The following is a 15,845-nucleotide window of genomic DNA, read 5'->3' on the forward strand; positions in this document are numbered from 1 at the left end:
AGCAGTTAAAACGGGCCAAACATTGACTCCTATCCCCTTCACCTATAGGAAACAACACATCAAACAATTAATGTGTCACATCATTGTGATCCATATTGGACCGAGACACTGGTACAATATTAGACAATGAAGTACCTTCAGCACAAAGGCCCCGTAAGCAGCCAATGAGGCCCTTGATATTGTTGTCTGTTAAAGCTTTATTCCACAAGACCTCTGTGTTTAGCATCATCCTGTTTTTCCATAAAGATCCTTCCAAGTGTTTCCACACAGAAACCTTAAAGATATCAACTACCCAATCTTGGCTTTAAAAGGTCGACCTTGGTTAAACCATGTTCATAGAAAGGAGAAAAAAGCTTTTTTAACTTGTGCATATTCAAATGCTAAATAGTCAGTATAAAAGCTTGTGTATTTTAACAGTTATTCATCTATGGAGTAAGTGAAAAATTGTCCAAGCTCATAACTCATAAACATTGTGGTAACCAGTACTCACCAGATAAAGCACCCTTCATCCAGTGTCCTGCATTCAGATCTGCTGACTAGTTAGTATGTGCTTTCCCCTGACTCAATCCCCTTTAGGCCTGAATAATCCTTTGGATTTCATTTGCTGTCAGTACATGTGGTATTACATCAAATATGCATAAAACAGGAGTCGGCCAAATAAAGAAAGCCTATTGTATACAACAAAGCAAACAGCCTCAGAGTCAGGAGTCCCACTTCTAAAAGGGAATTTTAATGTATAGAATAACATATTCTAAGCCATAAATAGACTGCTTTGTTCAGTTCTGTTGTGTTCTGTTTTCTGTATTTATCAATATTGTTTATCAATAATTTACATTTTTAGAAAAGTAAACAAGGATCTTGTGCACATATGTGTGTTTTGGTACATATAATGTATATATTGCCTGTGTTATGGGAAAAGATTCAAAAGTAATCCCAATTTTTTTTCTCCATATCTTTCAGGTCTATATTATTTTAAAAGAAACTACTAAATAAAGTAATATGAAAATATATAATATTTGTATTTAAATGGGATATATAAAATACCATAAAATGTGTGCTATCAAATCGATTAATCGTGATTAATCACACACACACACACACACACACACACACACACACACACACACACACACACACACACACACACACACACACACACACACACACACATATGTATGTATGTATATATATATATATATATATATATATATATATATATATATATACCGTATATACATACATATACTGGATATATATATATATTATATATATAATATATATATATTATATATATATATATAATATTTACAAACTTTTCTGTTAGATGTGATTAATCGTGATTAATTGATTTGACAGCGCTACCATAAATCTATAATAAATAATATATGTAAATAATGTCATTTAACAAACAAAAAAAGAAGGATATAAAAATGTAACTACATGCAAGCATAGTTGGAGACTTTTAGTAGCTCAATAACCCTTTTCTCATTCTTTACTCTCTAACACACAAACAGACACACGCACACACACACACACACACACACACACACACACACACACACACACACACACACACACACACACTCCAGTCAGTGAGATTTGTGCTGGTGGCAGAAGGTACTCTTCCAAATCCAACTGGGCTGATTACTGATTAGACAGAATTACGAGAGAGGTCACAGCTGAGTCTGCGGCAGACACTAACACACACACACACATTAGTATTCATTTGCAAACAATGCATTCAGATTGTTAACCGAAAGCTGCGAACATATGATGGAAAGAAATCACTTGGAGTAGGGCGGGATGCCATTGAGGGATGGAGAGACATGGATGGGTGAGTAGTTATCTGATCATTACTACCCTTGTGCAGGGATCATCTCCCTCACCACTCCTGGCTGAGGACAACCCCTGTGCCTGTCCGGTCAGGTGAACTTATTTTGTTTCGCCTGCTATTTTGAGCTTTCAGTACTCAGGCCAGGAGTATTCTTAGCTTTTTGAAGAGTTATATGGCTGAAAATATTTGCATGGTAACTGTGCCGTAGATAACAATTATTGCACAAAAATGTAACCTGAATATATACTTCATGTGGTAAATCTTTATTCAATTTGACTCAATCTCTATCCTTCTATTTTTATGAGACGTTTAAAGGTATGCAATAATGCTCTTCTTGATATTGTCTAAGTATGTGTTCTCTTTTTTTGCCTCTCAGGCATACATTTGCAAAACAAAATGGAAATCGTTTCAGCTTCACGTTTCTAATGGACCTCACATGGCATCTCCAAGGAGTTTGATAAATCAAAATATAAAACGGCTTTGGTTTGCCCAATTCTTTTTTTTTACTTATATCTAGTTCTTCTCATTATTTAAATGAATGAGCTGCATGAATGCTGTTTGGCGATTGCAGTTCAAGGTCCTTTATTGATTGACACTCACTAAGTTAGCCTAAGAAGCATTAGTCCATTCATGTCATCTTCTGTAAGAACCTTATACACCTCAATGACTTTCATCTCAAATTTCTAATTTGGCTAATTGATTTTTGTACTCCATTAGACTTCCTCAAAATCAATTATACAAAGTGTAGGGTTCTCTGAAATTTTGAGCCAGTTCCCGCACACATACTGTAAAATGGCTGTGCTGCCGGTTAGATTCACCAAAACCAAGAGAGACAAACTGGCCCAGGTTTTGTGGGTGCTGAACTGGATTTCCATTGTAACTGGAATCATCCTCTTTAGCTTGGGCATCTTTTTGAAAGTGGAAATCAACAAGCGGCAGGATCTAATGGTCGAGCGTCAGCTCCAATCCGTGCCAAACATGCTAATTTCCGTGGGACTTATAGCCTGTGCGATTAACTTTTTGGGAGGAAAGATCTGCTATGACTGTGTGGACACCAACAAGTTCTTACGTTGGAAGTTGGTGATGCTCCCGTACATCATTTGTACATTTTTCTTTACTCTGAGCGTGCTCGTGGGTGCCTTGATGTGCTACAGCATGCTGGGACAGCTGGAGGAATCGCTAACGTTGGGGCTACGTGACGCTATGCGTTACTACAAGGACACGGACACACCAGGCCGCTGCTTCTTGAAGCACACAGTGGACCTGCTGCAGATTCAGTTTCAGTGCTGTGGGAACGAGGGCTACAGAGACTGGTTCCAGATCCAGTGGGTCAGCAACCGATACTTGGACATGTCTCAACGGGAAGTGGTAGAGTAAGTTGGGCCTGAAACAAATAGATATATAAATAGTTAATATGTAATATTAGTTGAAATGCCCCTATTATGCTATTTTAAAGGTTCCTAATTTAGTTTGGCAGGTCTACTACAATAGGTTCACATACATCCAAGGTCAAAAAACTATTTAATTTTCTCATAATATGAATAACAGCATCACCTGTTTTCTCACAGTGTCTGTTCAACCAAGGATTCAGTCTTTCTAAACCTCTCCTTTCCGAGAGCATACTCTACTCTGATTGGTCTGATGACCCAGTCTGTTGTGACTGGTCTACTGGTTATAGAGTGTGGAAACGAAACACTATTACCATATCTGAATTTTAGCTCCAGGTCTTCCTTAGCCCTTCATACTGATACAAACAGAAACAATTTGAGAGTAGAAAAAAAGCATCTTCTCACAACACAAACCAAACTCTTCCAGTCTCAGCGACAACTACAGTGTTTGAGGATGGGTCAAAGTAGACGTTGTTCACTGGCAGGCAATGAAGATCATAGACTGGAATTTATGCAAATTTGTCACAAACCTGTGTAATTCTGAGTAAGAAGTAAGACTGGAATTACTGATGACTTGTTTCTGGCAAAATCAGTTCTTTCTTTTGGGTGATAATAACTCTTTGAATCTTTGAAGACCTTTTACATTCACAAACAGCTATATTACACAATACATGAAAGGTAAAATCTGAAAAATCATAATAGGGGCACTAAAATAATAATGAAATAAATCAAAATGTCTTCTGATTTTGGTGCAATTTTACAATTATAATTGTTGTGTTTTTCTAGCCGTCTAAGGAGCAACGTGGAGGGAAAATACTTAATGGACGGGGTTCCCTTCAGCTGCTGCAATGTCAATTCTCCTCGGCCGTGCATTCAGTACCAAATCACCAATAACTCCGCCCACTTCAACTACGACTACCAGACAGAGGAGCTCAACCTGTGGATGAGAGGATGTCGTCAGGCTCTGCAAGATTATTACGCAGACATCATGCATTCTATCGGCCTCACTGTTCTGATCATCTGGCTCTTTGAGGTTAGTTGTGTCAATTGCTTTGGCAATACATTAGGGAAGGATTCAATATTATAACATTTGCAAAGTTTAAAGAACTTATATTCAATCATTCTCTCACAGTCAAATGAGTCCACCTAGCAATTCCATCTGCCTTTTAATGGGTACTCTATTCAGGCTACAGTAATATACAGTAAGATAACTAGGCTTAACTGATACAATAAGGTGCGGTCACATTAGTGAAATTTCATGTGCAAAAAGGTCCAAGTGTAGAGAAGCATGAAACACTGCTCACAAAGATGGCACTTTAAAAAACCAAAAATAAAGATGAAAAACCGCACTCTCAGGTTATATTTTCATACATTTATTATTACTATGTCCTCACAGACGCGTTTCGGCCTAAGCCATCAAAACGCGTCTGTGAGGACATAATAATAAATGTATGAAAATATAACCTGAGAGTGCGGTTTTTCATCTTTATTTTTGATAAACGTTTTTATTACTCGCACCCATAAGTTATTTTGCGAGTTGAGCGCGCCTGCTCTTAATACCGTATATACCCGACTATAAGACGACCCTGAATATAAGACGACCCCCCCATTTTCCAGACTTATTTTTGGGACAAAAAGAGATTTTTGTGGAAAAAATCTGGTTTTCAACAGAAAATAATTTTATTTGAAAATTGCAGAGATAATTCATTCTCTCTCTTCCAGCGCGCGCGCGCACCTTTCTCTCTCTCTCTCTCTCTCTCTCTTGCGCTCTGCGTCTCGCACGCGCACCTCTCTCTCTCTCTCTCTCTCTCTGCGTCTAGCGCACCTCGCTCTGCATCTCGCTCGCGCGCGCGCACCTCTCGCTCTCTCTCTCGCTCTCTCTGCGTCTCGCGCGGCAGAGAGAAGCAGCGTTTTAATTCAGTTAAACACAGAATGTTGCTTCTCTAATTTTACATGCAAGTATAGCCGAAATCATTTGTCTTAATGGGTCATGTTTCAGTCACTATTTCATATTTATTCAGTTGTTCTTTCTCCCTTTCCCCCCGTGATTTTGTCTATATCGCGAATATAAGACGACCCTCCATTTTTCAGCCTATTTTTAGGACAAAAACCTCGTCTTATATTCGGGTATATATGGTACTTTAAAAAACCAAGCAGCTTTTTGTTGGCCAGCGAATTTGTATAACCAACTCGAGTGCAAAATCTGTGTGCAGAAATGTTTCGCCCTCACAAAAAATTCCTGATCACGTGGATGACTATTGAAATGACTGGATTTCGCCCGCAAAAATGTGACCGCACCTTTACAAAACGTTGGATTCATGACACCAGTCTTTGAATTTGACTGGCTAAGTGTTGACAGTCCAAAAAATGTTCATCCAATCATTGCATTCGGTCCGAATGCAATGATAGGATGTCCTACCTGCCTATCAGCGTATGTATTTGCATACCTCTACACACATCATCAGCGCCTTCCGCGCCACAAACAAACAGCCAACTTTTAGCTCCTCCTGATCCAAAACACTGTTTTTCCTGCTTTCACGACAGAATTACCGTAATTAAGAGAGTGTGCGTGTTCATGTGTTTTGAAGGAGGCATGGCTTTGGAGACACTCTGAAAGGAGAGGATCTTGTGATTTAAAAGCTAGCTTGCTATTGCTAGCCTCTCCGAAATTGCCCACCCTAGCTTTAAAAATCTGATCCGGTTCTGTGGCCTAATCCCATCCTGGGATTGAACACTCCTTTTATAATCTGCTCTATGCACCACTCTCTCCAATCCCTCAGTATGTAATGCATGTGAAGCTTCATGTAGCACTTCAAACAGAATGAATTATACAATAGTTTCAGTTGAATCAACTTTTTTTATAGGAAAAAGTATCAGACTGCTATCAGTCAAAACAACCTCATCGATTCCTTCTCTGACAGCTCTCGGTTCTTACTGGGGTCCGTTACCTCCAAACGTCCCTGGAGAACGTGCTGCGTCAGGGGGACCCCGAGTGCGAGTCTGACGGGTGGCTCCTGGAGAACAGCTTTGTGGAAACCGCTCGCACTAATTTCAACATCATCAAACACCTGGGCAAGTTCAATCAGATCAACACAGCCAGCAACGGAGATCCAAACATTGATAGACCACCTACAGCACATTATGGTCCAGATAATGTGCCTCCAAAGCCTCTTCCCACGAGCAGTTAACCCTCCAGAATGCTCCGTCTGCTGAGAAACATTACATAAGCTACAGAGGACTGGACTCTGATGCTATGTGACTTAAAGATTAGGTGAAAACTTAGATGGAATTGTAAAGCAAGAACAGAGTGAAATCACAACATACTGAAGTTCTATTGTGATTTAATGTGAAAGAACATAAGGCACATTATCACGGGGCCTTCAAAGTCTTAAAACCTTCTAACTGCCTCTCATCGAACATGCAACAGTTTCATTTGTTTGTGTTTTAGAGATTCTCATATAAATTGTGATTATCGAAGAGCGTCACTGGATCTGTTTAGAGGAAACACTGTTCACTGTAGGTTTTTAATTAGGGAGTTTCAATATTTCCATAAAGCTATTTTTTTTCCAATATTTCCAAGATATCAAAAATGTCAGCTTACTCACAAGCCATCATGAATTCTTGTTTCATGCCTTGGTCTGGTGCCTAAAGCCAGGTATTGTAATCACTTGTGAAAACATGATACAAACAGCCTCTAAAAGATTTTTCAGAAGTATATTTTAAGCACAACCATGCCTAAAATGATCATGAATATGTAGTGTCAATTAATGCAACATGTAAATTTAATTAATTCATCATTAAAACCTTAAAGTGTTGGTACCAAGGGTCGTGTGCAGTTCATTGACTTGATGAAACATTTGAAATGTTTTGGTAACACTGTGCTTGAAGTATGTATATATCAAGAATACATTATAAATACAATATTAAATATATTTAATATATTTTAAAATGTAATTTATTCTTGTGATGTCAAAGCTGACATTTTCAGCGTAATTACTCAATTATTCAATGTCACATGATACTTTGAAATCATTCTAGTATGCTGATTTGCTGCTTAAGAACATTTATTATTATTATCAATGTTGAAAACTATAGTGCTGCATAATATTTGTTCAAATCATGATATTCAGGTTTATTTAATACTCTTTTGTAAAAGTATTCACTGACACTTTTGATCAATTTAATTCATCCTTTCTAAATTATGTTTTTACTTTAATTGAGCTGTGCTACTCAATACAATAATACAAAAAAATCATATATTCATAAAGTTGCATTGATGTCTACGAACTACATATTTCAAAAATAAAAAGCAGACTTTTTTGCCTTTAGGAAATCTCAAAGCATGCACCAAAGAAACATTTAGCTTGTGTTTTTAATATCTGATAGATATACCCACATTATTCACTATTAGTGAATTATTTAAATATAATTTTAAAACCTGAATAAACAAGAGTCTATTCACCTTATGTAGCAAAGCGGAAGTGAAAGCTATTTTCTGTGAATGTGCGAGACATACAATTCAATAGCTGTTATAACTGGAGGAATAAAAAAAATGCAGTAAATGGTAAAATAATTTTCACCACAAACCACTGTTTATGATTACCATAATAAATTAAAATTAAAGCTGCAAGCAGCATTTATCAGGGTTCAAGCAGTTAAGGCCTTTAAGCACAAAAGCATCAAAAGTTATTAAGTTTTATTTAGCAAGCATGTAACCACTGATATAATAGATGTAAAAGACCATTTACAGCCAATACAGGCAATTTACCATAGGAAATATATGAGTTTAAAGCATTTTAACAGTTATTGTTAAACAGTTATTAAAATCGAAACTGGATATATACATTTTGTCCACCTTGAGCCAGGGATCACAGTGGCGTAAGACACTTGAGTCTAGGACAACCAGTCTAAGAGATATGAGCGTTTGTACTTTTGGTTGCTGTAGCGCCACCTATGGGCCAATCGGGGTCATACTCTGATTGGTTCTCCCCAAATTGAGGCCTACCATCTGGCCAGGTTTCAAGTCTCTAGGCCTTAAGGTTTGGCCTGCACGATCAGTTTACAATTACAATAGGGTTTCAGCATTTCATGCTTGAACCCCTAATGATATTTAACAGTTTGTGAACAGCTAAAATAACTGGAAGCGGAGGAGACGGGAAACCTCGACACAATAGAGTTAAAACGGTCGCGTTAAGAATAAGAAGGACAGAATGTGATTGTGAAGTAAAGGTAGAGATCAGTCAGCATGGACATGATGTCACTCAGGAGTTTATTTCATGTAAGTAAGAAGTTTAAAAGCACCTTACAGCTTGAAACAACCGATGAGTGTGGGGAAAAAGAAAACGCTGAACTTGGACTGACACTCAAGAAAAACACGTGTTTGATTTAATACATATTGACAAGTGATATATTTGAATTCACCCAATAGGCATTGTTACATGTGATTATTGACCTTTTTTTGTTTATTCATTAATTCACAGCTGCATTCTTATAGTAAAATAGCATAATCTAATTATACATTGTTTTATATACATCTTCAATGTGACATCCATAGCATGAGTGAATCTCATGAAATCCGTCAAGAATATGCCTGGCTCATAATTCACCTCGAAATCAAGAGAAATAAGAAAATGTGCTTAAATTAAATAATGCCTATTTTTAGGACCTTTAAAATCATTTGCATCTAGATTATTACTTCCAAAATTCACATTACAGCAACAAATCTCATTCTCATTACTGTAAAAAACTGTATATGAACTGTAGCTGCATATTATTAGCATTCACTTTCTAAATTCTTATTCATTCATTATATTTATACTGAATTATGATTTGAATGCATTTTAGTAATTTTTACTGTAATGACAATAATTGAATTAAAAATAAAAAAGACTGTGGTAAATAGAAAAATTGAAGTGGCCTTAAACACAGGTGCCTTTATGCAAAATAAATCTTTATTTCTTCTTCTGACTTCAGGGTGACATGTGACCCAGACATGTTTTTGTGAGATTCACCCGAGAACATAAGTTACAAAACAGCGTCTCGCTCAGAAACACTGGCTATTATTTTTAACTTTGAGGGCATCTTTGCTTAATAAAGCAGTATAGAGATATATTACATTCACATGAATACATTTCTCACACAGATGAAAGAGCAAACAGGCGGTGGCAGGGTGAGAGGACTAGAATTCACAGAGGTATAAAAGCACGTTTGAGTTTCGTAGTGACACAAGCCCCTCAATTAATCTTTACAACCTGAAAACAAATGCAAAAACACCACAACGAGCAAAAAGAAAAAGATGCAGTGCTATAATGAGTGTAGATCCGCAACCGAAGCCAAATAAATAAAGAGCTGAGAAAGCAAATATACTTTGTAAATATCTTGTATGGGCCTGTTAAGTGTGGCTGCCCATAATGCACTGACCGCAGTATTTAAGAGATGTGAGGGTGTTTATTACTCCCTGCAGTCAGGCTGATGTCATGCGCAGGCTAAAGCATCGGAGCTCAAAGCATCTGCCACTCAAAGGGGAACATGACGTTGAGGACCTCCAGGCTTCGGGCGATTTCCTCCAGGACACAGTGCTGATGCCACATGTGAAGGAGCTTGTGGTAGCGCTCTGGACACAAGTGGAGTGGGTTCCCACGCCTAGCAAAGTCCAAACAAATACGTGTTAGCATGAGTGCTAATAAAGAATAAACAAGACAAAGCACATGATAAAAGAAGATATTGTGTAACTAAAGATTTATATCAGAAATACAGATAAGCATGCTAAAGCACATGCTAAATTATATTGTATTTCTAAAGATGAGGGAATAATTATATCAGAAATACAGATTAGCATTAGTGCTATTAAAGAATATACAGACAAAACACATGCTAAATTATGATATTGTGTGTAATGCTTGGGGAAGAATTATATCAGAAATACAGATTAGCATTGGTGCTAATTAAGAATAAACAAGACAAAGCACATGCTAAATGATACTGTATTTCTAAAGATGAGGGAAGAATTATATCAGAAATACAGATTAGCATTGGTGCAAATTAAGAATAAACAGACAAAGCACATGCTAAATTATGATATTGTTTGTAATGCTTGGGGAAGAATTATATCAGAAATACAGATTAGCATTGGTGCTAATTAAGAATAAACAAGACAAAGCACATGCTAAATGATACTGTATTTCTAAAGATGAGGGAAGAATTATATCAGAAATACAGATTAGCATTAGTGCTATTAAAGAATATACAGACAAAACACATGCTAAATTATGATATTGTGTTAAAGCTAAAGCTAAGGGAAGATTTATGAAGACATTATTTTAGTTTTTTACTACCATTTAAAAGTTTTGGGGTCAATAAGATTTTTTGATAAAAAATGACAGTAAAGACATTTTAATGAACTTTCTATTCATTAAAGAATCCTAAAAAAAAAAAAAAAATAAATAAACATTGATAATAATAGGAAATGTTTCTTGATGCAAATCAGCATATTAGAATGATTTCTGAAGGATCGTGTGACACTGAAGACTGGAGAAATGATGCTGAAAATTCAACTTAACCGTCACAGGAATAAATTACATATTAAAATATATTCAAATAAAAGTTATCTTAAATTGTGATTTCACATAATTATTGTTTTACTGTATTTTTGATCAAATCAAAATGCAGCCTTGGTGAGCATAAGAGACTTCATTAAATCTTACCAAGCCCAAATTTTTGAAAGGTAGTATATCATATGTGCATTAATAAAATATAGCAAGAAACAATGATAAATGCTAATTATAATATTTCTGATCTGATCTGAATATTTCTGACTAAAATGCTAATGAAATATTTTAATATTATTAAAAAAAAGGAGTCACATTATAGAAAACATATTATATGTCAACTACTCATTCACAACAATGAACTTTACCCAAGCTGAGGGTCTGTTTCTCCATAATCATCTAGGTAAGGTGCTGGATAGGGACTGCCCCGTGTCTTACTGGCCATCAAGACAATCTCACACTCTCTAACCCTGTTCAGAAAGACACAAACAGAATTATTAGCAATAGTTATTTGTATGTATAACAGTCACGGTACGGGTGTCACGGTTCGGTGCATACAGTCAGACGACGATTACAGTCAGTCACAGGAGATCCACACTCCAATCCAGAAGGGGGCGCACACGGTAATGCAACGCTGTTTGCTGACCGCCACAACAGGAAAAAGAGCAGAAGAAGATGATACGATCTATGTACTAACCAAGCGGCAACATTCTGATCTGAAAAATGAAGCCTACCCGGAAGTGCGAAAAACTGCAATACATCGAAAATCCGCTAGGGGCAGGTCCCAAAAGGGAGCAAATGTCCATAGCCCCCATGTTAAAATGTCCGTTTTCACAGCATAAATTCATGTTTTTACAAGTTGGTCCCATGGACTTTTATTTTATTTTTCGATAGGTTCCGAGTGCCTGACAACTGTGAGGGGGGTGAATTTTTTTCTAACTCGTTAGTTTAGATCGTATTTAGTTATAAAATATATGACAATAAGGGCGTGGTTAACTTTGATTGACAGCTTGATTGACAGCTGACAAGACAGCGCCACGGAGAATGACAACATAAGAAGCGCCATTTTTTAATACAGTTGACATATTATACTACTGTTTCTGTATCATGAAATGTAGTTTTAAGAGTTTTTCAGGCGAGAATGTAGTTGTTTAAAGCTCAAATCTGTGGTTTATTTAAAGATTTATGAAAATTTTATCCAGTTGATCCAGCGATGACCGGGCGCTCGGCGCGATGTACCCCGCCTGGAAGAGTCTTTCATCGGCTTGACGTTCTGAGGTTTGCCGCCAATGCCGCGGACTCTGGCGTCTCTGTAGTGGTTAAACATGAGATATAATTCATCTTGTGTATATCTAATGGGCGATTTTTGGTCTCGTGAATCTATATTTTTTCCCTGGGCAATCGTTTTGGCTGAGGGGAAGTTTCATAACTTTATAAGCTATTTAACTTTACCGATGTATGGTTAGACTCGCGCTGACTTATATGTTTGACTGAATTGTTTGCTTTATTTGTATAGCTTCTTATACCTTTTACTTATACTTTTATAATGGCTAACATTGATAAAACTGAAATTTAACAAAAAGAGACTGGGTTGAGTTTTTGTCATTTTAAATTTTAATACAACGAAGATGATATGTAGCCTAATGTTGTTTACTGCAAAATCTGTTGTTTAGTACAAATGCACATATTGCCTGGACCATAAAATGTTTAATATTTTTATATTATATTTAAAATAAAAAGAGGCAGGTTTGTGTTTTATATATATATATATTTTTTTTTCATAAATAGGCAAACGTTATGTGCAATTGAATGTAATCAATATGCGTTGCCTGAACCACATTTGTGTGGCTATAATGTTTAAGATTTCTTTAACTGAAAACGAAAAGAGTTAGTATGGTGTTTTATAACATATTTCGTTGCCTGAAATATACACAAAGATGACCGGAGTAGCATGCGAGCTGAGTGAAGGTGGGCGGGGTGACGCGCGCTGCGTTAGAAGGTGGGCGGGGTTAGGATTTCCCAAGATTTTCCAAGATGGCGCCGCCCATACCCCCCATAAACGGCTTCAAACCCGTTCTTCAGAAAGTCTATGGGTGACGTCACAGACGCTTTGTCCATATTTTTTACAGTCTATGGTACTAACCCAAAACAGGCACACTCTGGACTTGAGGACTTCCTCAGAGTCATGTAGTGCAGACCTATAGGGCCCTTGGCGCGAGTCCACGAGGGCGCATCGAGAAGTATTTTTGGGACAGACTCGATCGTCACGCCGGAAATAACAGTCTGGTTGTTGTTGGACAGGAGAAATCACATTTTTGCGCTCCGACGTCTTATCTCCATGTCAACTACACAGCCTAATTTTACAGTTCTATATTTTGATATTGTGCATGCAACCTGGGCATTAGACAATAGATACATCATACTTATTTAAATGATATATACAGTTGTACATAACAATACATAATGTACCATTTGAACTAAGATTACAATTTAAACACATAATAAAACACATAATAAAAATGTGCATGAGTTTCAGATGAATTTACAGGTTTCAATATTCATATAGTGCAGGGCCTTAAGTTAACTTTTTTGACCACCAGCCAGTTTTTTTTTGTTTTTTTTTTGCCTCATAAAAGGTGAAAAAAAAGGAACTGCACAAACATTTTTTTCTTTAACTTGTAAGAATACACATTTAAGTGCTGTCAAGTTATTAACGAGATCCATACAAGTAATAATAACTCTTAGAATACAGATATAGACCGAGTGCAGCTCGTAGGCTATGTAAACAAATCACACGCGGCTGTGTTGATCGCTGGGCAGCTGTTAGTTACAGCGTTCAGGAACCGTTATGTTGCGTTCGCACCGAACGCGAATAGCGCGTCAGGCGCGAATTTAGACGCATATTCGCGTTTGGTGCGTATGGCTGACTTCGTTTAAATGTCAAATAACAACAGTTGCAAAAAAAAAAAAAAAAAAAAAAAAACGCAAAGACCCAGCCGCTTTAGTTACTGTTGCTATGTCCGACAAGCTACACCGCGCTCACGCCAAACCATGATCTCATGCAATGAAAAACACATCGCGCAGCAGAGAGGAGGACACTGACAACACGCTGACAGACAAGACAGTCCTGGTTACTTTTGATTTTAAACAAAGTATCAACGTTAAAATTTGGTCATTTTTAAAGAAATTTAGACAATACCGTTTTTGTGGCTCTGTAATGTGTCTTTACAGATCGCTGTGGTGCCTGCTTGTGAACCGATCATCTCTTCTTTCTAGTTAATTTATAGCATAAAATAAACATGAATGAAGTTTTAACTGCGGAAAGATGTCAGTAGGTCTACTCAGTACACTCCGTTTTTTCAAGTTCAAATCATCCAACGTTGAACTCTCCTGACTGCTTTGTCGGACAAAAAAAAAAAGGCGGATTCGGCGGATTATGATTGGCCAGATAGCCGTCAATCAAACTCCCCGCGAAGGGTCGATTCTTATTGGCTACCTGCCAGTGTGGCAGGTAGATTGACAGTGTTACCCGCCAATTGCAGAATTCACCCGCATTTGGCGTGTGGTCGGGTGTTAATTTCAGGCCCTGATATAGTGTTTATATATGACTCCGTAAAGCCCTGACATTCGGTTCTTTTTATTTAATGAATCATAATGCGATCGCATTATTCAATTATTCAACCACTGCCCGATGACCATAATGTTTGTATAAACTGTACATCTAGGTCATAAAAACGTAATATTTTCTTCTCAGCCATGTCAACAATTGTCCGTGAGCGAAATCTCCTCCCATCCGTTGTCTGATTGGCCTTTCGCAAGGATTCCTGGGTAGTTAAAGTGTGTGGAGCCTGCATCTATGCGGCCGCTTCAAGGGTACAAAGGGGGCGCTGCTGAGCACACTTCAGAGCGTTAAAATGCTGAATGGGATGGCCTACGGACTCGTAGACTCCGCGAGCACGCGCAATTTAAGTCCACGAGACCGAAAGTCCTCATGAAGTGCTGAGTTTCGATTCATTTTCGTGATGCGCTCCACAAGCTTAATGAAAAGGAAAGCGGGATTGAAACTTTACAGTTACGAATGATGTCTTACTCTTATCATATGACCATAAATTATGGAGTATTTAAAGTTTTTTCTGCTGTTATGACACAAAATAATTTGGCATTGTGCTGGTTTGTGACTAATGGAAGTCTCACTACTACAGTGCAGTGATGCGAGGTGTCGAACTGTACCGAACCGTGACCCTTGAACCGAGGTGCATACCGAACCGTGACTCCTGTGCACTGTTACTTCCCTACTTAACAGACATTTGTTTTGTAAAATAAGATACACATGGTACAGGCACAGGTTCCTCTCACCTGAGAAACATTCCCACTCCAGCCCCACAGACTGCGGCGTGGGCCGTACACGCTCCCACTTCCTCTCCGTTCAGCTGCACCTGACAGCATGAGCTCTGCGCACACAGCATGACCCCACACAGCAGACACAGAGTCGGGTGCTTCCGCTCGTCATCTGATGAGTTTGGGCATCTATGGAAGAAAAAAATATAGTCAACATAGGAAACATCCTATTAATCTGCAGAAAATATTCAATTCCCTAAATAGACATTCCTTTATTAATAGTACTTACTTAAAGTGACTAGCTTGGTTGAGCAACACACTATAGTCCTCTGGAAGATCTATTAGCCTATTTCTCTTGTGAGGATACCTGAATAACAGTTGAGATATTCAAAGAAATGAGTGCTTTAATAAAGAGGAAGGGAGTTTACTATCAGTCGGAGGAGAACTCGAGTGTCATCAAACCTGATGATGTGCATTTCTCCTTTGAGGGCTTTGGATATGGCTGTATTCCCACACCACCTGAGACACAGACACAGAGCAATGTTTAAAATCAAACTCAATCAATGGATAAATATATGGAATTAGGAATGTTCACTGTTGTCAATTATTAACTATTATCATCATCATTCTTATTTTAATTATCAACAAAAACTAAACAGCAATAATAATTTTAATTGTTCAATGTATTTTTAAAATGTAATTATTTGTTATAATTATTATTTGCTTATAATAAACAAA

At 37.5% G+C, this 15,845-nt stretch overlaps 2 protein-coding genes across 3 annotated transcripts in view; one reads left to right on the forward strand and one right to left on the reverse strand.

The window, feature by feature from the left end:
* Positions 1-1,649: 1,649 nt before the first annotated feature.
* On the forward strand, positions 1,650-6,410 carry prph2la (peripherin 2-like a; the record flags this gene model as incomplete). Its single annotated transcript, XM_081394448.1, has 4 exons — positions 1,650-1,834; positions 2,211-3,207; positions 4,009-4,255; positions 6,144-6,410. Exons 2-4 carry the CDS (start codon positions 2,627-2,629, stop codon positions 6,408-6,410), a joined length of 1,095 nt encoding a protein of 364 aa, XP_081250574.1. The 5' UTR covers positions 1,650-1,834; positions 2,211-2,626.
* Positions 6,411-8,470: 2,060 nt separating this feature from the next.
* ubr1 (ubiquitin protein ligase E3 component n-recognin 1) overlaps positions 8,471-15,845 on the reverse strand; it is a 36,989-nt gene continuing 29,614 nt past the window's right edge. For both annotated transcript variants that reach the window (XM_081394156.1, XM_081394155.1), the window contains exons 43-47: positions 15,570-15,626; positions 15,397-15,474; positions 15,126-15,296; positions 11,138-11,239; positions 8,471-9,864 (exon numbers count right to left, since the gene is read on the reverse strand). In XM_081394156.1, the coding sequence (XP_081250282.1) occupies positions 9,723-9,864; positions 11,138-11,239; positions 15,126-15,296; positions 15,397-15,474; positions 15,570-15,626 (550 nt within the window). In that variant the 3' untranslated portion in view covers positions 8,471-9,722. The remainder of the gene's footprint in view (positions 9,865-11,137; positions 11,240-15,125; positions 15,297-15,396; positions 15,475-15,569; positions 15,627-15,845) is intronic.

The sequence above is a fragment of the Scardinius erythrophthalmus genome (assembly GCF_964197995.2).
Source record: "Scardinius erythrophthalmus genome assembly, chromosome: 19".
NCBI classification, from domain to species: domain Eukaryota; kingdom Metazoa; phylum Chordata; class Actinopteri; order Cypriniformes; family Leuciscidae; genus Scardinius; species Scardinius erythrophthalmus.